Here is a 24,406-nt window from a genome sequence, read left to right on the forward strand (position 1 = left end):
GTACAATACATTTTATACTGCTTATCCTAGAAACACTGTCAAACTAAAGCGACAGTAATCTACTAATACTGTTATATATACAATACAAAAAATAGTAGAGTTTATAGCAAGGCTGTCTAATGTCTTCCAAATGGGTTTTTCCAATATATTTTTCTAAAAGGTTAATAAGGGAAAGTCTCACATGGTCACCAGGGCGATTTGTATACCACCAGTGCTTGGATTTCAGTGCGGAATGCTACGCGCACTATATAGAATCCGGGGAAATGTGGGCCTACCGTGCACTAAAAAAGCGCTACTGTGGGGACACGCTGAGGCGTCCTGCAGTAGTGTGCCACGTTGTGCACACTAATCCCGTGCTGAAAATTATCTTTTTATTTTTCAGCGCGGAAGGTGTGCCCATGGGAGGAGAATAGGCGTGCCTGCACTAATCGGGTACAGCGGGCACATTACCACACACTACATGATTAGCGCAGGAGCTCTTACCGCCTCCTAAATAGGTGGCGGTAAGAGCTCCCATGGTAATGGTTCGTGCTAATTGGGAAATTGGCATGTGGCCATTTTACTGATGCAATAAAGGTGGCCACAGCGCGTGGGAAACCCACACACTAAAGGTAGCACGGGCCACCTTTTAGCACGACTTAGTATAAGGACCTCTTAGTCATACTCACTTACACCTGCCACTGATCTGATGCAAGTGGTCACACCTAAGGTTTGCACTAGCATTCTATAGCGGCTTAGATATGCCCAGCAGTTATAGAAGTTGCACATGTCATTGTGGGGCCTACATCAGGCACCAAATTACGGAATTGTCCCCTTAGACTGTAAGCCCCTTGTGGGAGGGGCATTTTGTATCTGAATTTGTATTTCCACATTCAGTAGCACTATAGTGCCTTGCAATGGAAGAAGGAAGTAAGTGCACTAATGATCTAAAGTAAATTAAGTGCCTATCTGTAATCTAGGACGTATGTCCCATAATAATGTATATTGGACTTCTGCACCCAAGTTCCCACAAATCAGCCAGAATGAACTTACTTCTTTCTGCCATTGCAGGGCAGTATCAGAATGGTAAGCATTATTCTAAGTAAAACATCATCAACAAACACAGACATACTAGTATCAGCAGCAAGGGGAATTATGCTTGGTTTTTTCATGACCGTACCTTGACAGAATGGTTATGGAAATCTGTAATAATAATTTCATTGTTGCTGTTTACAGCTGCAAAATGAGGACCTACAAGAAGGAAAGAAAAAGAAGAAGAAAAAAAGCCCAACGTGATTGTGCAGCCATTAAAAAGGCTCAGAATTTCACGCTCAGTGGAGACCAACATGCACATTCTGGAAAAGCTGAGTTGCTTTCATTCAGCCAAACCTCTTCCTTTCTTAAAGAAACCAGCCTGATCGCTCAGGCAAAGCTATCTGTCACTAATGAATTTCATGGTTTATTTTACTGAGAAAGGCACACACGTTTTTTTTTGTTTTAATTAATGCAGATATTCCATTCCATTATATGTCAGTCAGCTGACGCTTACAACAAAGCCATGCATGACCCTATGAATTCTGAGGTTCTTTCAGGGCTCTTGAGTCAGTACACCAAATCTTTCACTCTAACTCCAACTATGTATAGTAAATTCAAGAGAAATTTGATTAAGTACAGAACATTCTTTACGTACAAAATGAATACTAACAGATCACAAAATATATTTATCTGTAGTTTGAACGAAGAACCTAAACTATATATTGTGCCAATATGTCTAATATGTAGGTGCACACACTTTGGTTTTGCAAACAGAGTACACCGCTGATGTGGATTGTGCCAATATGCTGTCAATAGCTTATCCTTTCTTAGACATGAGTGGTATTAATTAGCAGAAGCTCATTACATTATACAAATGACACCTTTAACTGGCTTAGAAACAGAAACATGATGGCAGATAAGGGCCAAATGGCACATCCAGTCTGCTCATCCTCAGTAACCACTAACTCTTTATTTCCTAAGTGATCCCAAATGCCTGCCCCACGCTTTCTTAAATTTTGACACAGCCCTCATCTCCACAACCTCCACTAGAAGGCCATTCCACGCATCCACCACCCTTTCGGTGAAAGATTATTTTCTTAGGTTCCTCCTTAGTCTATTTCCTCTTAACTTCATCATATGCCCCCTGATTCCAGAGTTTTCCTTCATTTGAAAAAGGCTCACCTCCTGTATGACGCTATGGAGGTATTTAAATGTCTCTATCATATTGCCTCTCTTCTAGCATATACATGTTGAGGTTCCTAAGCCTGTCCTTATATGTTTTACAACAGAGATTGCTTGCTAATTTAGTAGCCGCCCTCTGGACCAACTCCATCCTGATTATATCTTTCTGTAGATACGGTCTCCAGAATTGCATACAGTACTCTGAATGGGGCCTCACCAGAGACTTATACAAGGGCACTATCACCTCTTTTTTTTTGCTGGTCATCCCTCTACTTATGCACCCAAGCATCTTTCTGGCTTTGGCTGTCACCTTTTCTACCTGTTTGGCCGCCTTAAGGTCATCAGACACAATCACCCCCAAGTCCCGCTCTTCTTTTGTACACAGAAGCACTTCACTCCCTATAATGTACTGTTCCCTTGGATTCTTGTATCCCAAGTGCATGACTCTGCATTTCTTAACATTAAATCTTAGTTGCCAATTATCGGACCATTCTTCAAGCTTCACTAGATCCTTCTTCATAACATCCACACCCTCCGGGGTGTCCACCCTATTACAGAGTTTGGTATCATCTGCAAAGAGACAAACCTTACCAGACAGCCCTTCTGCAATATCTGCTAAAAGTCCATAGTTTGTGAAGCCATGCTGCCTTGGGTCCTGCAGTCCATTCGATTCGAGAAACCTCATGATTCTCCACTTTAGAAGTGTTTCCATTACAACATGGTTTGACCAAAGGGAAATCGTGCCAAACGAATCTCATTGAGTTCTTTGATTGTGTGACAGGAGAATTGAATCAGGGACGAGCTATGGACGTAATCTACTTAGATTTCAGCAAAGCTTTTGACACGGTTCCCCACAGGAGGCTCTTAAATAAACTGGATGGGCTGAAGATAGGACCTGAAGTGGTGAACTGGATTAGGAACTGGTTGACGGACAGACGCCAGAGGGTGGTGGTGAATGGAATTCGCTCGGAGGGAAAGGTGAGCAGTGGAGTGCCTCAGGGATCGGTGCTGGGGCCGATTCTGTTCAATATATTTGTAAGTGACATTGCCGAAGGGTTAGAAGGTAAAGTTTGCCTATTTGTGGATGTTACTAAGATCTGTAACAGAGTGGACACCCGGGAGGGAGTGGAAAACATGAAAAAGGATCTGAGGAAGCTAGAAGAATGGTCTAAGGTTTGGCAATTAAAATTCAATGCGAAGAAATGCAAAGTGATGCACTTAGGGAATAGAAATCCACGGGAGACGTATGTGTTAGGTGGGGAGAGTCTGATAGGTACGGGTGGAGAGAGGGATCTTGGGGTGATAGTATCTGAGGATTTGAAGGCGACGAAACTGTGTGACAAGGCGGTGGCCGTAGCTAGAAGGTTGTTAGGCTGTATATAGAGAGAGGTGTGACCAGCAGAAGAAAGGGGGTGTTGATGCCCCTGTATAAGTCATTGGTGAGGCCCCACCTGGAGTATTGTGTTCAGTTTTGGAGGCCGTACCTTGTTAAGGATGTAAAAAGAATTGAAGCGGTGCAAAGAAAAGCTACGAGAATGGTATGGGATATGCGTTACAAGACGTATGAGGAGAGACTTGCTGAACTAAACATGTATACTCTGGAGGAAAGGAGAAACAGGGGTGATATGATACAGACGTTCAAATATTTGAAAGGTATTAATCCTCAAACGAACCTTTTCCGGAGATGGAAAGATGGTAGAACGAGAGGACATGAAATGAGATTGAAGGGGGGCAGACTCAAGAAAAATGTCAGGAAGTATTTTTTCATGGAGAGAGTAGTGGATGCTTGGAATGCCCTCCCGCGGGAGGTGGTGGAAATGAAAACGGTAATGGAATTCAAACATGCGTGGGATAAGCATAAAGGAATCCTGTGCCGAAGGAATGGATCCTCAGGAGCTTAGTCAAGATCGGGAGGCGGGGCTGGTGGTTGGGAGGCGGGGATAGTGCTGGGCAGACTTATACGGTCTGTGCCAGAGCCGGTGGTGGGAAGCGGGACTGGTGGTTGGGAGGCGGGGATAGTGCTGGGCAGACTTATACGGTCTGTGCCCTGAAGAGTACAGGTACAAATCAAAGTAGGGTATACACAAAAAGTAGCACATATGAATTATCTTGTTGGGCAGACTGGATGGACCGTGCAGGTCTTTTTCTGCCATCATCTACTATGTTACATCCACACCCTCCGGGGTGTCCACCCTATTACAGAGTTTGGTATCATCTGCAAAGAGACAAACCTTAACAGACAGCCCTTCTGCAATATCTGCTAAAAGTCCATAGTTTGTGAAGCCATACTGCCTTGGGTCCTGCAGTCCATTCGATTCGAGAAACCTCATGATCCTCCACTTTAGAAGTGTTTCCATTAGTTTACTCACCATCGAGATCAGACTGACAGGACTGTAATTCCCAACCTCCTCCTTAGTTTCGCTTTTGTGCAGAGGGACCTCATCCACCCTTCTCCAGTCCTCCAGGACCACTCCAGACTCTAAGGAAACACTGAAGAGGTCAGAGAGCAGTGCCGCCAGAACATCTCCAAATTCCCTGAGTACTCTCGAATGTATCCCATCAGGCCTCATCGCTTTGTATATTTTTAGTTTAGCCAGCTCCTCCCAAATAGAGTCTTCTGAAAACTGTTCTCGGTCTACCATAAATCTACCTGTCGTGGACAGGATGCTGGGCTCGATGGACCCTTGGTCTTTTCCCAGCGTGGCATTACTTATGTACTAATCCATCCCCATTTGCATTTGTTTTCTGCAGTCCTACCCCCGGCCTTTCGTCCGTGAACACAGGACAGAAATAATTGTTAAGCAGTTCAGCTTTATTCTTACAAGCTTCTACATATTCCTCCCCCTCAGTTTTGAGTCTCACAATGCTATTATGGCACTTCCTCCTGTCACTTATATATCTGAAAAATGTCTTGTCCCCCAATTTTACCGTATTGACTATCCTTTCTTCCATATACCTCTTTGCATTTCTGACAGCTTTTCCAGCTTCTCTTAGCTTTTCCAGGTATTTTTGTCTGTCCTCCTCTTTCTGAGTATTCTTGTAATGTATAAAGGCTAACCTTCTTTCCCTTACCTTTTCAGCTACTACATTCGAGAACCAGAGCGGCCTTCTTTTCCTCTTACTTTTATGTAGTTTTCTAATGTAAAGGTTTGTCGCCTTTAAAATTGCACCTTTCAGTTTCGCCCACTGCTGTTCTACTTCCTTCAGCTGTTCCTATCAACCTAACTCTTTCCGAGAAATTCCCCCATCTTGGCAAAGTTAGGTCTTTTGAAATCTAGGACCTTCAGTCTTTAATAAGCCCTCTCCTCCTCTGTCTTAATATTGACCACAGCATTCTGTGATCTCCCATCATAACATCAGAAACATTTTCCTTGTTTGTGAGCACAAGGTCTAGGATAGCTTCATCCCGTGTCGGTTCTGTTACCCACTGCTGAAACAATTCTTCCTGTGGAGAATCCAAGATTCTTTGGTTCTAGATGACCTGCGGAAGGGACGCCCCAACTGATGTCTGGCATGTTGAAATCACCTATCAGTAGTACTTCACCTTTCCTAACTATTTTGTGGATGTCTTCAATTCTGTCCATTTCTTCTGACTGTGAAGGTGACCTGTATATTACACCAATGTATATACATTTTCCGTTCCCGTTTACCAGATTAACCCACAGTGCTTCTTCCTTACCCCATACGTCCTGCAGTTCTGTCACTTTAATACTATTCTTAACATATAATGCCACTCCTTCACCATTTTTCCTACTCTGTCCTTCCTGAATAGATTATAGCCAGGTATAACTACATCCCAGTCGTGACTCTCCAAGTCAGCTTCGATCACTGCAGCCTCTAGATCTAGAAATTTGTTTCCTGTACTATGGGCATCGGTATACAAGGCTTCCAGACGTTACTTTTTCCCCTTTTCTATAATGGTATTTGATGTCTTATCTCCCTGGAGGGTTATTAATTACTTTGGGGCTTTTCTCACCCATCCCCAGCAGATTTAGACTGCATGACTCCTGACGCAGGCGTTTCTGCCGAAACATGGCCATTTCAAATCTGATCATTTCTGCCACAGAAATTGTAGTTGAGTGTTATCTTACCTAACAACATACAAATAGCCATACTGGGGCAGATTGACGGTCCATCTAGCCCAGTAACCTGCTTCCAACAGTGGCCAATCCAGGTTACAAATACCTGGCAAGATCCCAAAACAGTACAATACATTTTATGCTGTTATCCTAGAAATAAGCAGTGGATTTTCCCCAAGTTCATTTTAATAATGGCTTATGGACTTTTCTTCTAGGAAGCTAGCCAAACCTTTTTTAAACCCTGCTAAGTTAACTGCTTTTACCACATTCTCTGGCAATGAATTCCAGAGTTTAATTATTCATTGAGTGAAGAAATATTTTCTACGATTCATTTTAAATTTACTAATTTGTAGCTTCATTGTGTGCCCTCCTAGTCTTAGTATTTTTGGAAACAGTAAACAAGCGATTCATGTCTACCGTTCCACTCCACTCATTATTTTATAGACCTCTATCATATCTCTCCTCAGTCTTTTCTCTAAACTGAAGAGCCCTAGCCACTTTAGCCTTTCCTCATAGGGAAGTTGTCCCATCCCTTTTTTCATTTTTGTCGCCATTCTCTGTACCTTTTCTAATTCCACTATATCTTTTTTGAGATGTGGTGACCAGAATTGCACACAGTACTCGAGGTGCGGTTGCACCATGGAGCGATACAAAGGCATTAAAATGTCCTCATTTTTGTTTTCCATTTCTTTCTTAACATATTTTTTTACTTATAAGTTATGACGTTTTCTTTCTTTTTTTCCTCCTCTCTCTTATATTAAGGAATATATATCTGTCCATTATGATTTTGGAGTTCTTTTCTATAAATATACTTGTTTTTATTTTAAACTGCCTTGATCCATTAAGGCTGGGTGGTATATCAAATTTTAATAAACTGTGAACTGTAAAAGATAATAATAGTTATTTTCAAATAGGAAAAAATGTATAAAGGTGAGGTTCTGGGGGACAGACTTCCAGAAAACCAGATGCCTTGCTTCTGACAGTTCCACATTTAGAAGAAAAAGGAGAAAATCTTGTCTTTTTAGCACCACTAAACATCCTGGGCTCTTTCTCTGTACACTTTACCTTTGGGTGACAAGACCTGGCTATGGCAGCTTACACCTGCTCAAGCCACCTGACAGCAGCAGAAACAAACATACAAGGGGAGCTGCTGGTTTTCCATACTGTCACAGAATTTACCTGCAAACTGCCTGTCCCCATTTCCTCGACTCCCAAACCTTGTCACGATTTTTCCATTTGGCTGGAAGATGAACACACAGCATGCCTTGTTATCCACCACAATAATATGGCCATTGCGATCCACCGAAACACCTTTTGGTCCCATCAGTTTCCCAGATCCAATTTTAGTCTGTCAGGAAAAAATAGGACATACTATAATCTAGTTGAAAATAAACCAAAAAATAAAAAAATAAAAAACCCAACCAAATGCAGAGCAAGCACGTCAATGCTATTTTTTGCTTATTGTAAACATTTTCTCCCCCCCCCCCCCCCCCCCGATATTCAGCGCTATTTAACTGGCCAGGAACGGCTCCTGACTGCTTAAATAGTGTTTAGCCAGCTAACTGCTAATATTTAACAGAGATAGCCAGTTATCTCTGCTGAATATTCACATTTAGCACCAATATTCAGTGCTGGGTTAAGCAGATAAATAGGACCACATAAATAGCAGTCCTATCTTTAACCACTAGGAACTTAACCAGTTAGCGCTGAATATCGGCTTAACCAGCTAAATTCCGGCAGCCATAAATGAAACCAAGTATTCAAGCTGGTCACTGGAAACAGCCCAGCATTGAATATCTGGGGTCAGCGACAACAGCAGCACTTATGCAGGCTCCTCCTGCCTCTGAATATTGGCCCCTCTGTGTTTTATATTATTTTGTAGGCGGTGAGGGGGGAGGGGAGTGAGCAGGGAGTACGGCTCAATAGGGGTAGAACAGGTCAACAGAAAGGACCTAAAGGCCCATCTAAGTCTACCTAATTTCATTCCTGATGCAGTTCCGTAGATGCCAAAAGAGCTATGGCTTTCCCTCCGCTTCTTTTCAACCAGGGATCCTCTGACTACCCTTGGTTTTCTTCAATTCTATTACTATTTCCCCAGCACTTGCCCTGGAAAAGTCTCCATTCACTCTGCACCCTTTCCATGCTGAGGAACCGGACTTGGCTCCAAAAATTCTCTCTCATTGAGCGTCTCTGGAAACCTGGGTCCTCTTCTTCATATGAAGGCAAAGAACACAGTTTGTCGGGCTACAGTCGGGTCCAAGACACTGAATACACCAAGAATGGATATCTTTCCCAGAGATCGTCCGATTGCACTGGGTACAGCACTTAAAGCCACTGGGAATCTTCATGGACATGGAAGGACTACTACTACTACTACTACTACTATTTAGCATTTCTATAGCACTACAAGGCGTACGCAGCGCTGCAAAAACATAGAAGAAAGACAGTCCCTGCTCAAAGAGCTTACAATCTAATAGACAAAAAATAAATAAAGTAAGCAAATCAAATCAATTAATGTGAACGGGAAGGAAGAGAGGAGGGTAGGTGGAGGCGAGTGGTTACAAGTGGTTACGAGTCAAAAGCAATGTTAAAGAGGTGGGCTTTCAGTCTAGATTTAAATGTGGCCAAGGATGGGGCAAGACGTAGGGGCTCAGGAAGTTTATTCCAGGCGTAGGGTGCAGCGAGACAGAAGGCGCGAAGTCTGGAGTTGGCAGTAGTGGAGAAGGGAACAGATAAGAAGGATTTATCCATGGAGCGGAGTGCACGGGAAGGGGTGTAGGGAAGGACGAGTTTGGAGAGATACTGGGGAGCAGCAGAGTGAGTACATTTATAGGTTAGTAGAAGAAGTTTGAACAGGATGCGAAAACGGATAGGGAGCCAGTGAAGGGTCTTGAGGAGAGGGGTAGTATGAGTAAAGCGACCCTGGCGGAAGACGAGACGGGCAGCTAAATTCCTCGGCTAAATTAAACAAAGCAATGGTGCATGAAAAAGGGGCAAGGCACGGCAAAAAGGATGGGAAAAACTGGCTGGTCAAAGCCTAAAACGGCTGAATGACAATGGAAAAGAAAGGAAACTTAAAACTGGGCAAAATAAACTAGAAGATAAAAGAAAAAGGCAAAAAAAAGGGGGTTCCACAAACAGGAACACAAAAAAGTATGAAAACATTGCTGAAAAGCATAAAAAAGCTCTTTGGACTGAGCGAAGTAAGGAGATGGTAAAAATCCACACCCTCTCCTCACTGAGGTAGAAAAAGAACTGAGGAGACCATGCTCTCGTGGCGGGTGGGAACACTCGTGCATGCGCGATGGAGCATGTTTCACGATCCACAAAGCTCAGAGGAAAGGAAAGTGAACAGTGGAGTGCCTCAGGGGTCAGTGCTGTTGCCGATTCTGTTTAATATAATTGTGAGAGACATTGCTGGAGAGTTAGAAGGAAAAGTTTGCCTTTTTGCGAATGACACAAAGATAGCCAATATATTGGATACCCTGGAGGGTGTACAAACCATGAGAAGGGATCTCCAAATGTTGGAAAAATGGTCAAAAGGCTGGCAGTTAAAATTTATGGACAGCCTGGATACTGTAAAGACATTCTCTAGATAAGTATTATTAGGTGTATTTTCTTATGGTTTTCTAATAAAGAATGCATGTCAAGTATCTCTGCTACTGTGAGTATATATCATTGTGGAAAAAAAAACATTTTTACATTGTAAAAAGATTTTCTTGTATGTTGTGAAATTTAAAAGTTATTTACTGTGCTTGATATAGATAAGTTAAAATTTAATGTCGAGAAGTGCAGAGGGATGCACTTGGGATGTAAATATCCAAAAGAGATGTATCAGATAGGAGGGGAGAGATTGGTAAGCACAACTCAGGAGAGGGACCTTGGGGTGATGGTATCTGAGGATCTCAAGGTGAAGAAACAATGCGACAAGGCGGTGGCCATGGCCAGAAGGATGCTAGGCTGCACAGAGAGGGGTATAACTAGTAGAAGAAAGGAGGTGATGATGCCCCTGTACAAGTTGTTGGTGAGGCCCAATTGGAGTATTGTGTTCAGATTTGGAGACCGTATCTTGCTAAAGATGTAAAAAGACTGGAAGTGGTTCACAGAAAAGCGACAAAAATGGTATGCAGTTTGCATAGCAAGATGTATGAGGAGAGACTTGATGACCTTAACATGTATACCCTGGAAGAAAGGAGAACCAGGGGTGAAATGATACAGACGTTTAAATATTTGAAAGGTATTAATCCGCAAACAAACCTTTTCCAGAAAAGGGAAGGTGATAGAACTAGAGGACATGAATTGAGGTTGAAGGGAGGCCAACTCAAGAATATCCCATTTCGGACAAGCTTCGCCGAAATCACTAATGACATCAACCTTGGAATAAACACCATGCTCACATGGGCCAGCTCCTTCAAGTTAAAGATTAACACCAAAAAAACTCATTGCCTTATTCTTACCTCTCCCTTTAATAAATTCAGACCCTCTACCTTAACCGTGCCAGGCTTTACTTTACCCATCTCCGAGAGCCTACGTATACTAGGTGTTATTGTGGACAGGAACTTAACGCTGCTGGATCATACCATCATAACCACCAAGAAAACATTCTCCTCTCTCTGGAAGCTAAAACGACTGAAACCATATTTCCCAAGAGGAGTATTTTGCAATTTAGTCAAATCGTTAGTCTTAAGCCGGTCTATATGCAGGGTGCACAGGCATACTCCTAAAAAAGCTACAAACCGTCCAAAATACAGCTGCCCGACTTATCTAAATTCACCAGTTCCAGGCCACTTCGTGAGAAGCTACACTGGCTTCCCTTACAGGAGCGTATAACTTTTAAAATCTGTAAATCTACACTGCCCCAACTTGACATTTCGTTCTTTAGATTGTAAGCTCCTTTGAGCAGGGACCGTCCTTCTTTGTTTATTTTGTACAGCGCTGCGTAACCCTAGTAGCGCTCTAGAAATGTTAAGTAGTAGTAGTAGTAGTACCCTAGTCCACAAGATTCTCTATGGAGCAGCCCCAGCGTACATGGATGCCCTTGTCAACCTACCACCAAGAAACTCATTCAGAACTGCCTGTTCTTACTTAAACCTCCATTACCCTGCATGTTCTAGGATCAAGTATACAACCACATATGCTTCCACCTTTTCCTATGTCAGTACTCACTTGTGGAATGCACTACCTAAATCAGTGAAAACGATTCAGGATCATCTGACTTTCAGGAAGTCACTCAAGACCTGCTTATTTTGGCAGGCATACCCTAAAGATTCTGTCCTGCCTCACTGACCTCAGGACACTGCTCTTATGGACTGACCCATTTTTATCTTTACCTCTCCATCCCGCTTATCCCTTTCCATTTATTGTACTCGCCTATTTGTTATTTAAATGTTGTAAGCCACATTGAGCCCGCCAGCGGTGGGAAATTGTGGGGCATAAGTGCTGTAAAATAAAATAAATAATAATGTCAGGAAGAGGGCAGTGGATACTTAGAATGCCCTCCCGCAGCAGGTGATGGAGATGAAAACCATAATGGAATTAAAAAATGTGTGGGATAAATATGTAGGAATCCTGTTTAGAAGGAATCGATCCAAAGATTCTTAGTAGGGACTAGGTGGCAACACTGGTAATTGGTAAGCAAAGTCAACACTGGGCGGACTTCTATAGACTGTGCCCTGATCATGGCTGGATAGATTTGGATGTGCTGGAATGGAGCTTTTCAAGGGCTTCGATAACAACTTAAAAGTTTTAGTACAAGGACAGTGCTGGGCAGACTTCAATGGTCTATGCCCTGAAAGTGGCATGGACAAATCAAGATCAGGTATGCATATGTTGTAATACCTTATGTAATGAGTTTATCTTTTCGGGCAGACTAGATGGACCGTACAGATCTTTATCTGCTGTCATCTACTATGTTATAATGAAAGATAGAAGGGAACAGGAGCCTGGGGAAGGAGTGAGACGGGAAATGGGAGAGCTACAGCATGAGAGAAGTAAATGGAAAGTTGGTAGGTAGCTGAAAAGTAAAAAGAAGAAGAGTGAGAAAAAGGGTGAAATTTGAGTGGACAGAGGCAGAAAAGGAAAAAAAGAGGAAAGAGCTAAAAGGAAAGATCAGTATATCAGAGACAAGGTGTAGTGAGGGAATGAAACAAGACAGGAGAAAGGAGAAAAGACAAATGGAAAGCAGTCTCAGAAAACAGAATTAGCACTGATTGTTACATTTGTACCCCGTGCTTTCCCACTCATGGCAGGCTCAATGCGGCTTACATGGGGCAATGGAGGGTTAAGTGACTTGCCCAGAGTCACAAGGAGCTGCCTGTGCCGGGAATCGAACTCAGTTCCTCAGTTCCCCAGGACCAAAGTCCACCACCCTAACCACTAGGAGACAAACTGGGACCAACATGATGGAAAAATAAAATATCCAGACAAGAAAGGTAGAAAAAAATATCTTATTTTGACTTTATTAACTGGAAAATGTTAACTTTAGGTTATGTGCATCGCAGATCTCTTTGTATTGTGTTCAGTGGCATAGGCAGACAGCTGATAGTGGTGTGGGGGGGGGGGGGGGGGGGAGAGGCCTGAGTCCAAAGTGGATGGGCACCAAATTTTCTCCCCGCCCTCCCCCATACCCTCTGCCTAAATGCAAAATATAAATACCTGAGCTGTGGTAATCCCCAAGCCTCACCAGCTGAAGACTTCTTCCTCCAGGCCAGCGGCCCGTGGCAGCTCAGGGAACACTGCCACTAGCTGCAGAGCTTGGAGATTTATGGCTTCCAGACAGAAGAGGAGGTGGTCTTCAGCTGGCAGGACTTTGGGATCTCCACCAGCCATAGCAAGGGAGGCGGCTAAATTGGGAAGGGGGCCTGGGCCCAGGACCCCTATGGCTAAACCACTGATTGTGTTCAGTACAAAAATAAGTGCATTTCTGTTTTTCTTTCTCCAGTACTGCAGTACCTGCCGAATTTAATTTCTTGGGGTTCCCAGTTCAATTTTGATCTTTATATTTCTATTTTGATCCCTTATTCTGTATTTGGTGAAAATCTGTCTGTGTTTTGTCTGTGAAGAAGTCATTTAAAGTTGTGTATGTGTGATAGTAATAGCAGGTGAGGAGATCAGCGATGGGGCAGGGAGGCGAGGGGATCGGGGAGCCCCCTCCTTAATTTCTGCCCTGGGTCCCAGCATATCTAAAACTGGCCCTGCATATACAGTACAGAGGTGTGTATGTGCACATACAGACGAATATGCTAGTATTCTAAATATTTTCTCATGTAACTGGTGCAAAAATGTGAGCACCTGTTTTACAGAATTAGCCCCTAACGCCTTACCTCACTTTTGTAAGAAGGCCCCATAATAATACTGAAGCAAACCCAAATTGTTAATTTTATCTACTTAATACTTTTACCTTGAATTTCCCGTCCGGCGAGAAGATGCTAACCCACTTGTTATCGTAATCTGCAATGATAATATCACCACCTGGGTGCACAGCCACTCCTGTTGGGCGTTGCAGCTGTCCCGGAGACCGTCCTCGAATGCCAAACCGACTTTTGAATTGGCCGTCAGTGGAAAATATCTATGGGAAAAAGATTATTTTTTTTTAAACACACATAGGAAGATTTCTACTTGGAAAGTCATCACACGCAACTGTGCCCTGCAACATTCTGGATTATGGAGTCTGCCCAGAAGGTGAAAGGTATTGGAATACACACATCACACCATGCCAGTGTATGTGTCCAAAAGAAAACCAGTTACCTAACAACAGCATGTTAGATTCCAGGGATGTGCATTCATTTGAGCCAACATGAGAAAGGTCAATGACGTTTCTCAAGTTGTTTTGGGTTATTTTTTACCCAAAACTGGTGGGGGGGGGGGGGAATCATTTCTTTTCCTGTGTCAATGGTGCATACTATTGACATTGCCCTCCAAAAGGAAAAAAAGTTAAAAACCTGCTGAATAAAATGAAAAAAAAATCATGTCAATAAAACGGAAAACTTTTGGCCTGTAAAGCCTTACCAGATTCTCTGAGCCTTCCTGTAGCTTTTCCTCAGCTAATTAATGCCATTTTACTGTGGCGTTTGCTAAAAGTTTTAGTATTTGGTCACATAGCAAACGCCACAGTGACAAGGCATTACTTAGCTGAGAAAAAGCTGCAAAAAACATGTTAATCCTGACTGACTGGCATCACAGCTCATCCTTACGCTATAAGGCCAGTCTTGCCTGCACTATGTGACAGGATTTGTCTAATACATAAAAAGAGAGGAACACATTTGTGGCTGCCAGAAACCAACATGACTGCACAGGAAGTTATGGTTATTAAAACTTTTTATACCGCAAATACCAACTGAATGGATCAAAGCAGTGTACAGGCTGTAATAAAATGTTAAAAGAAAAAAAAATGCCAATAATTAAAATAGGAAAGAAACCATTTGCACAGACACAAACTAAACCATAGGCAGGGGAACAGGCAAATATCAGGTCATCCTTGATTGGAGTCTGGACTGTTATGAGCAAAGCCCCAAAGGCAAGGTTAAAAAAGGATAAATTAGGTCTTACCTGATAATTTTTTTTCCATTAGTCCTTCCCAATATTCCAGAACATGTGGGATAGTTTTTTCCATCAACCAGCAGGTGGAGACATAGAACTGAAAATTGAGTTCAGACATATTTCTCTTGGCATCCATTTCTAGCTCCTCAGTATTTACATAGACAACCAGTAAGGATAATACTCAGAATAAACATAACAGCCTTAAACAACTCGCAAATCTAACACTAGCCAGATAAGCAAACGTGTGGACCTCTCTCATCAATGGACAACTTGTGGAGAACAAGAGATATGCAGGAAATGATAGTCGTTATCTGGCCCATTACTTTGCACCGACTAAACATCTCAGAAACCTTGGGTGGGCCTCTGGAATAATGAGTTATTAGAAAGGAAGCTCTGATGGTCAAATTCCAGGGTGACAACCGCGAATGCATACTCTGTCTGGCAACCAGCGTCTAAGGAACATGAAGGCTGTACTTTTGTGGCACTAGAGACCAGCAGCTGAGAAGTGACTCCTGTAAAGGATGCAGATGAGCCCTTCTCCATGGCACCACTTCCATCACTGACCCCAGAACCTGGACACAGACACAGACCCTGGGCCTGCCATGACTGAGAAGACAAATCTTTTGAACCAACTTTGATCTCTTGCATTCTGTGAGAAAGATCCTCTCCCTTGCTGTATTGAATAGAATGCCCAGATACTCTAGCGTCTGCAATGGAGTTAGTTTGCTCTTCTCAAAATTGGTCACCCAACCCAACAACTGCAGAAGATGGACAACTGTCTGTCACCACCACATTGTCCGAATAGGATGATGCACAAATTACCTAGTCATCAAGATACGGGTGAATTGAGTCCCTGGTGCTGAAGGAAAGCCGCCACCATCACCATAACCTTAGAAACATTCTTGGTGCTGTGGTGAGACTGAAGGGCAAAGCCCGGAACTGGAAGTGACAGCCCAGCACCGCAAAATGTAGAAACCTCTGATGCAGCGGCCATATGGGTATATGCAAATACGCCTCCTTGAGATCAAGGGCAGTGAGAAATTCTCTTGCTTGAACCAAGGCTATGACTGCTCTTAGAGTTTCCATGAGAAAGCAGGATACTAGGAGACAGTGGTTTAGACCTTTGAGATCCAAGGTTGGATAGATAGAAGGTGTCTTCCTTCCTTGGGACAATGAAGTAGACAGAGTATCTGCCTTGTTCCTGTTCAGCCTTGGGAACTGGAACAATGACGCGGAGAACCAGCAAAGAATCTACGATGGCCTGAACTTCGACCACCTTGGTTCCCTTTTGACAAGGAGACTACAAGAAAAGATGAGCGACTGGGCGGGAGAACAATTTCTAACCTTCAGGAAGACTATCTAGAACCCACTGGTCCGATGTGAAATTGCATCATTCTGAAGCTCAGAAGTCATTAGACACCCTAGCTGACTGACAGGAGGACTTTCTGTCTGCACGAAAGGAAGATTGGTGTGCCTGAAAGTGGAACGTCTGACCATATTGCTGACAACCAGGTCAGTACTGTCTGCTGTCTCAAAAGAGAGACCGAGAGCCCTGGCCTGAAGATGGACGACCAGAGGTTTTCGTTTTACCCTCCAGCAACTGCTGTGGCTTAGTTTTCCCCAGTTCTTTCACCATGTTACTGATATCTTCTCCAAATAGTCACTTGCCCCAAAAGGACAGTTTAACTAGACTTGAATTTGGTGCTGCATTTGCTACCCAATGTTGCAACCAGATCTGCCAACATGCCATGATAATCATAGACATACTGAGGGCCGTAACCTGTAATATGTTATAAATAGCATCCGCCAAGTAGGCCAACACTGCTTCCAGCTTGGTGTTATGGCACCTATTTTGTGTTCCAGACTGACGATGCTACTTCAGGCCACAAACGAGCTGCACACTGTCGCTTGAAGGCCCAAAAGAGGGCATTTCAAAGGCTTGTTTCAGTGAGCATTCTAGCTTCCTATCCTGTAGGTCTTTTAGGGCAATGCCCCCTTCCACTGGCAAGGTGGTTTTCTTAGTCACCACATTAACAAGGGAGTCTACCCTGGAAACCAATGGGTAGAGGGTGAGCCACGGCTCTTCCCACTCTCAACCCCATGTGCGATGAGACCCATTCTGCTGTAATCAGGTCCTGAATGTCAGGATGCATCGGGAAGGCCTTAGAACTTCTAAGCCTCCTCATGATTGATGAAGATGGAAATCCTGACACTGAAGCAGAAGGCTCCTCAATGGAAAGCACCACCAGTGCCTCATAAATATGAGTACTGAGCTCCTCTTTATGAAACCACCTTCTCAGGAGGGCGCTCCCCCTCTGCTAATGGCTCCTTTAATGATGGCACCTTTGAATAGACCGAGGCCACATCTGATAAGGAGGGAGAAGCAGAGAGTCTCATCTGCCCACTCCTGGAGGTCTAAATGAGATCTTAGGAGCTAGAGGGGCAGCAGGGTGAGAAACGGAAGCACCTTGCAGCAACTCTGACTGTCCCTGCTTTAGTAAATAGGCCTGGTGTAAGAGCAATATAAATTCCAGAGGAAACAAAGATCCTGATGCAGCTGAATGGTCTGTTGGGCTCTGAGGTTGTAAAATGGTAGCTGTGCTCTCCACGCATGATCAGAGGCTGTTTCTCACTGCCAGTTGACCCAGAGAAAATGGCACCCATTCCTGCGCTCTCCTCCATCAAACTGCACACCGGACCTACTGGAGAGCCCAAAGTTCCTGGCATATTCTGATGCTGTACCAAATACGTGCTGCTGCTGAACGTTTCCCCCACATACCATGGGATTCCCGGCTTGAATGCACTGTAGTGCCATGACACTGACCTGTGGGTCCCACAACAGGAAAACCGCTTAACTGCCTCTATGGGAGTTGCCATTTACCTTAACTGGCACAAGTGCAGCACAACGCAGTCCCAAGCAGTGAGTCAGGATCCCCTGCATCAAGTAGAATAATGCAGCTCTCCATGCGGTTCAGTCAATCTTTATTCAGACTTACCACTGCCGGCTGCTCCCCCCAAGCTTACAGTCTCCACAAGTTTTACTCCAGATTAGAAAGCATCAGGACTGATACTCTGTCCCACGCTCTGCATCAAACCTCTTTCCTTCTTCTTTCTTTTTTGTTTTTTAAGGTTGTTGTGCTGGAAAAGGAGAGCTCCATAGGAAATAGGGGAAAGCTGAAGGGAGAAAAGAAGTAAATTCGCAGGGCACCAGAGACAGGATCTGAAGACTACCAGATAGGACTCTGCAGACTCAAGCCATCCACAAACTGTGTCCATCCACCTGCTGGAGATAGAAAATACTGAGGAGTTGGACTGGATGCCAAGAGAGATATGACTCAGCTCAATTTTTAGTTCTTTATCTCCACCTGTTGGTTGATGGACACAACTATCCCACAGGTTCCAGAATAATGGGAAGCTAGTAATGGAAGTGGGTTTTTAGTATAGTTTTAAATTTGTGAAAAGAATGTTCACTACAAATAATGGGCAGAAAATCATTCCAGAGTTTGGGAGACAGAAAATAGGGAAATGCCAGCATGCTAATAATTTATGTGCGATGTGAACAAAGGAGAAAGATGCAGCCACACAGTATTTTGTAAGTGTCATACTTTGAAGGTGGGTGTTCGCTTGGGAGTTTGGGCAGACCGTGGATGAGGAATGCATACTTTTACATGGAAATTGTAGAATACTGTGATTTACATGCATACTTTCCTAATCTAGGCATGACTACTTCCGCAGTTTAATGGCTGGCGTAAGTGTTCCCGCGTATTTAATCGTTTACACTAGTACTTTATAAAGAGTAAACACCTACTTTTCTTAATAAACTCTAAATAGATGTGTTGACATCTAAAAATAGATGCCCTCTTACAGAAGTGCCCTCTTTGGGTACTACAGAAGTCAGCTGGCATCTTTTATCCTGTAGCCTTAGGCTGTGTAATACCTTTTAAAAGGCATCCATACAGAAATAAAAATAAATAAATAAATGGGTATACCCCCAGATTCTATATAACGCACTTAGGGCTCCTTTTACTAAGCGGTAGTAAGCCCAACGCGAGCTTACTGCTCGCTACACAGGAAGTAGCACTGGAGTGTACCCGGCGGTAATCAGGCAGTACCGCATGCTGCCCAGTTACTGCCGGGTTAACGCAGGAGCCCTTACCGCCACCTCAATGGGTTGCGGTAAGGGGCCCCCCCCCCCGAAATGGCCACGTGGCAAATGCTTTACTTGCCGCCCAGCCATTTCTTGTCGGAAAGCGAGACTTCCCTTTTACCAGGTGTGGGAAAAGGGGGCCTCGGGGCGTGTGTAAAACATACGCCAGCACCAGCCCCTTTTTGCTGCAGCTTGGTAAAAGGGTCCCCTAGAGATCTGTGCCGAAATACAAGCGGATTCTATAACAATGCACAGAACTTAATTAGCTTAACAAGCTAATCAGCGTTGATAACAGCACTTACCAAGCAATAATGAGCACTAATTGGCAATAATTAGACGTTGTGTGCAGAACTCGCTAAGCGTATTCTATAATGGAGTGTGCCTAAATTCTAATGTGTGCAGGCAAAAGGGAGCGTGGTTATAGGCGGGGAAATGGGTGTTTCATAGGTGTTCTGAAATTTCTGCACGCAGTTATAGAATATGGCCCAATGCGCGTAAATCTACACGTCAGAATTTACGCCGCATTTTCGTTGGTGTAAATTGAGGCACGTAGTTTTAGGCGCCGAGATATCAACTAAGCGTATCCTATATACAGCACCTAAATCTAGGTGCACATGGTTTTCTTCTTGCAGTGGGAAGAAACTCCTCCTGTGCAGATTGTCTCTTCTTTCAGTAACACTGAAGGAGGGATCTGAATGATTTGGGAGGCTCCTATATTACAGTCTCTTTCTTCCTGGCCTATTTAAAAAAAAAAAAAAAAATCATAATCTGGCTGGCAACTACTGGAACGCTGTAATTCTTTTTTTTTTTTTCTCTTTTTAAAAAAATATTTTATTGAGTATTATAGTAAATAGAGTGAATTCAGGTATAAACAAGTTACAAAATGTATAATAATATCTAGAACAGTACAACAAAGTACTACAGGGAAAGCATAAGTTTGGTAAATATATATCTAGGATAAAAGTGTAAATAATCTCGGTTAACATAGTGCTGACCTCTGCGAATATATTGAGAATTATTTAAAAATTGACGTGTAGCCCAACAGATCACTCACAATATAGCATAACACATCATAACCATATCAGAATGTATTTAGCTGTCGAGGGGGGTCAATATTCAAAATGATTTAACCAGGCAGGTGAGGCCTGCTTACGTTGCCTGTGAGGAGCTATCTGCTGATATTCAGTGGCATTTAATTGGATTGTTGCCGTTGAACATCCGACATTAATCTCCCTTCATTGGCTTCTCATACAGGCCCATGTTTACTTTAAACTGGCCTGTACAGTTTTTAAGATATTTCATGACTTTTCTATGGAATATTTTCTCAGATTGATGTCTTTTCCTTTGGATCATAGAACCCTGAGGACCAGAGCTCCATACTGCTTAATTTTTCCATCATTCTCTGATATTCGGTATAAGAAACCTTTAGAGGATTTTTTTTTTGTTATCAGGCTGTTCATTTTTGGCTCTTATTACCATTAGGTTTATGAGCTTCTTTATCCTACTTTTCCTTTTGTAAAAATCTGAAAACTTACTTATTTAAAAAATTTCTGGTCTAATGCTGTATTATTTGTCCTTAGTCTTTGTTTACCACTTTGAACCTCAGATGTTTTGGAGTTAGCGGGATACAAGAACCATATTACATTACATTAAATTACATTAACCACCTAAGCCAGTGGTTCCAAAACCTGGACTTGGGGGCACCCCAGCCAGTCAGGTTTTCAGGATATCCACAATGAATATTCATGAGAGAGATTTGCTGAACTCTTCACGCAAGTGATCCGTTCCACAATTCAATACAAAGGTCTTTTTTAAGACCATTTATACACTATTCGCCAGTATTTCTTATTCTGGATCATCATTAGCTGTCTACCTTAGTATTTAGACTCCTGATGCAGGCCCTTTGGCCGAAACACAAGGTTGTGTCGAGTCAATTTGGTTTTAGCTTTACTGTGATCCAGTCTCTGGGACTCCTGGTTTTGTGCCCACTTTTTTGTTTGTTTTACAAAGTATCCGTGGGTCTTCTTTGAGTTCTCCACGCTTTGTGGATTCTCTATAAACATTTTCTACCCATAAACCCCTGTTTTATGTGTGTAAAAATAAATTTTCTAAAATTATCCCTGGAGACACAGGTGGGAAAGAGCCAAGCAAGCACGTATGTTTATGAAATTTGCATGCAGACATGTTCAGGGGCGGAACTTGGGTGGAGCACTTGCAGAGTCACAATGAATGCATATAATTTATGCCTGTATTCGTGTATTTTGCATGCTAACATTTATGCCTGCTCTCAAGCAGGCATGACTGTCCGCGGCTTCAATCTAGCCATGTTGTCTTGTCAGTTCATCATTAGTATTTTATAAAGAGACAAAGGTGCCTATATGCGTCTTTATAAAAAAGAGCTTGGAAACAGGTGCTTTCTTAACCAAGTTGACCTGTTTTTTTCCAGTTCAAATGGACTAAAAAACAAAACAAAACCAAAAAAACAGAACACTGGGTTGAGAAGGCAAGAAAAAGCCTATTCCCAGCCCTTTTTATATAGGCACAAAGGTGTTCATGTCTCTTTAAAGACAGTAGTACAAATTCTGTAGAAATGATACCTAGATTGAAGGTGTGAACATCACTGTTCGGTCTAAACTGAGAAGGACTCCTCCACCTACAGTCCTGTCAGTGTGTGGGGGGGGGGGGAGGGGGTGCTGTTTCACTATCATATCTTTAATAGTGAGGAACAGGGAAGCTCTGTCAGACTCCTGTGAATCTGCCTGTCCCTAGCTATTAAAAGCACCATCTCCCTACTAGTAGCAATGCAGTTGGAGGACACCTGCTCAGCTTCAACGTAACAGTGGTGAACATTACACCTACTCAAGAGCAGGTATAAATGTATATACATATAATCCATACAATTGCACAGACTTTATAAAGAATGTGTGCAAATCTCAACTCTGCCCCAGAGCACACTACACCGATCTTACCACTTTGCGAACTTTTATGAGTGGGGTAATTTTATATGCACAAAAATGATTTTATAAATCTACCCCCTATTTGTATATTTGGCCGGGACCATCCTCGCTCTGCCCTGGGACTGTATAGATAATGCCGAGATGGTTAGAGTAATTTTTGCCAGAATGATAATTGAGGGGACAATTCTATAACTGGATGTCTGCACTTACCTGCTCTTTGCATGCGTAAATGTATAGAACACTACCATATGTGTATGTGTACCTTTATCTACAAAGATGATAGCAGGGTGACCGAGTGCTATTATACAACGGCGTGTGTAAGTGACATAGCATGCAAATGTAAGGAAGGCATATATATGGGCAGGAGAAAAGAGTGTAGCAGGCCACAGATGGAACTAGAAGGCGGACACAGGAGTCTGAGGAAGAAACATTTATTCAAAGACCCAACACAGCCCGTGTTTCAGCAATTGTCTGCATCAGGGGTCTGCCAACATAAAACACAGTCAGGTCTTTGGCTTTTGACATATTGTTCTTATTGAGAAGAATTCATAGGTTGACACCCTATGCTGTACTTCTGACTGTATTTTATGTTGGAAGACCCCGAAGGCAAGCAATTGCCGAAACATGGGCCGTGTCAGGTCTTTGAATAAATGATGCTTCCACAGACTTCTGTGTCCGCCTTGTACTTCCATCTGTGGTCTGCTACACTCTTTTTTCCCCTGACGACATTTTGTGTTTTTATTCCCTCTGATTTGCTGATATATATAGGCAGGGAATGTGCAGGACTCCCACTTATGCACGCAACTTCCAGAATACGGTAAGTTATGCATGTCCTTGCCACATTTTGTGACTGCAGTTATGGCAGGTTTATGGTTGGTGTAACTGCAGGCACATAAATGTAAGGTATGCCAGTGCTGAGTACATTTGCATCCTATAACATGGCAACAGGGTGCCTAAATGGAGACACCCACTTATAGAACAATACAATTGAAAACTGGTGGCCAGTGAAGAGATGCAACATACAGTTTGCAATTCAGAAGATTCAATGCAGGTAGACGTCTCTTGCATGATCAATTTATTCAGTGTAACAGAACCATTCAGGTTACTGAGTAGATTGGGAATTAGAAAGGAAAGGAAAAAAAAATCAGTAAAATCCTAACAACCCAGCAATTTTTTTTGACGATAATTTTCAAGAGCAAGCAAATCAGATTTTGAAAGGGAAACTCCCCAGGGAGTATCCCTCTGAAAATTCCATGGATCACAGTGCCTCGGGGCTCTTATTTTTTTAACCTGAGTGCTTTGCCCCGGCCCTCACCTTTTTTCCCAATGGAGGGCAATTTTTTAAGTGGGTTCTCTGTGGGGACACTTCTGTTTGCCTGTGGAGAATTCCACTGAAAACTGTCCCCAGGAAGAAAGTAAGGCCTTCTAAAGAACACTGAACCTACCTGCACACACTGGTTGTTACTGTCTGCTATTAATATCTTCCCATTGGTAGATGCAGCCACTCCTTGCAGATTCGTAAACTCCCCTTTATTTCTTCCTTTAGTACCTGAATTTGGTTGCAAATGCATATAAAGTTTATGTTACAATGACATATTATTCTACATGCTGACAGCCACCAGTGCAAACACAAAGGGTACCAGGATTGTAAGCTACAAAGCATCAACAGGTCATAAGAACTGATTATCTTTTTCATGGTATATATCATTCAGTGTAAAAAATGTAACGAAGGATGCTATATTGGAGAAATAGGCCAGATGCTTAAGACAAGATTCAATTTACATAGACATCACATGAACAATACAGCCAGTAGGGCCCCCACCCCGGTGGGGCAGCACTTCACAGAACCAGGACACTGTACCAGTGATTTCACAGTGAGAATACTGAAAGGTAACTTTAAAACCATACAAGAACATAAGACCTTTGAAGTCAGAATGAATATTTTAACACCCAACAGAAAGGACTTAACAAGGACCTGGGGTTCCTAGCCCATTATAAACCATAAAGCTGTATGTCTCTGTTGATCACCCCACCCCTCACCTATCCACACCCATCCTCTTAGAATATCAATGATATGCTTTGATGTCCCCATGCATACCTCCGACCCACCCCCATCCTCCCACCCTGTCAGACTGTCATAGTAATGCTTGAATGTTTTCACTTATATACACTGTCAGCTAGCACATTTGCTTATTTCCGATCTGAGGAAGAAGGGCAACCTTCGAAAGCTAATCAAGAAATGTATTAAGTTATGTCCAATAAAAAAGATATCATCTTATTTTCTTTTCCATGTTTTATTTTGTTTGATTTCTATTGATAACCTCTTTCATAGCAGAAATGCTAAGGAAGAAACACTGGCTCTAGCATCTCTTATTGTAAGAGGTATGAAAAACTCTTCCCTTTGTTTCACAAAACTTACTTATATTGACTGCGGTACTAGATAAAATCCAAACTCTTACTACTGGCACCTCTCTCCTGCAAACAAAGTA

At 42.8% G+C, this 24,406-nt stretch overlaps 1 protein-coding gene across 1 annotated transcript in view; it reads right to left on the minus strand.

Moving 5' to 3' along the window:
- The window catches only part of TRIM2 (tripartite motif containing 2), a 248,119-nt gene that overhangs the window by 28,408 nt on the left and 195,305 nt on the right, over positions 1 to 24,406 (minus strand). Inside the window, exons 7-10 of the mRNA XM_030191628.1 lie at positions 23,363 to 23,466; positions 13,675 to 13,842; positions 7,455 to 7,623; positions 1,160 to 1,230 (exon numbers count right to left, since the gene is read on the minus strand). Of these exons, the coding sequence (XP_030047488.1) occupies positions 1,160 to 1,230; positions 7,455 to 7,623; positions 13,675 to 13,842; positions 23,363 to 23,466 (512 nt within the window). The remainder of the gene's footprint in view (positions 1 to 1,159; positions 1,231 to 7,454; positions 7,624 to 13,674; positions 13,843 to 23,362; positions 23,467 to 24,406) is intronic.

Source organism: Microcaecilia unicolor, chromosome 2 (assembly GCF_901765095.1).
Source record: "Microcaecilia unicolor chromosome 2, aMicUni1.1, whole genome shotgun sequence".
Taxonomy (NCBI): Eukaryota; Metazoa; Chordata; class Amphibia; order Gymnophiona; family Siphonopidae; genus Microcaecilia; species Microcaecilia unicolor.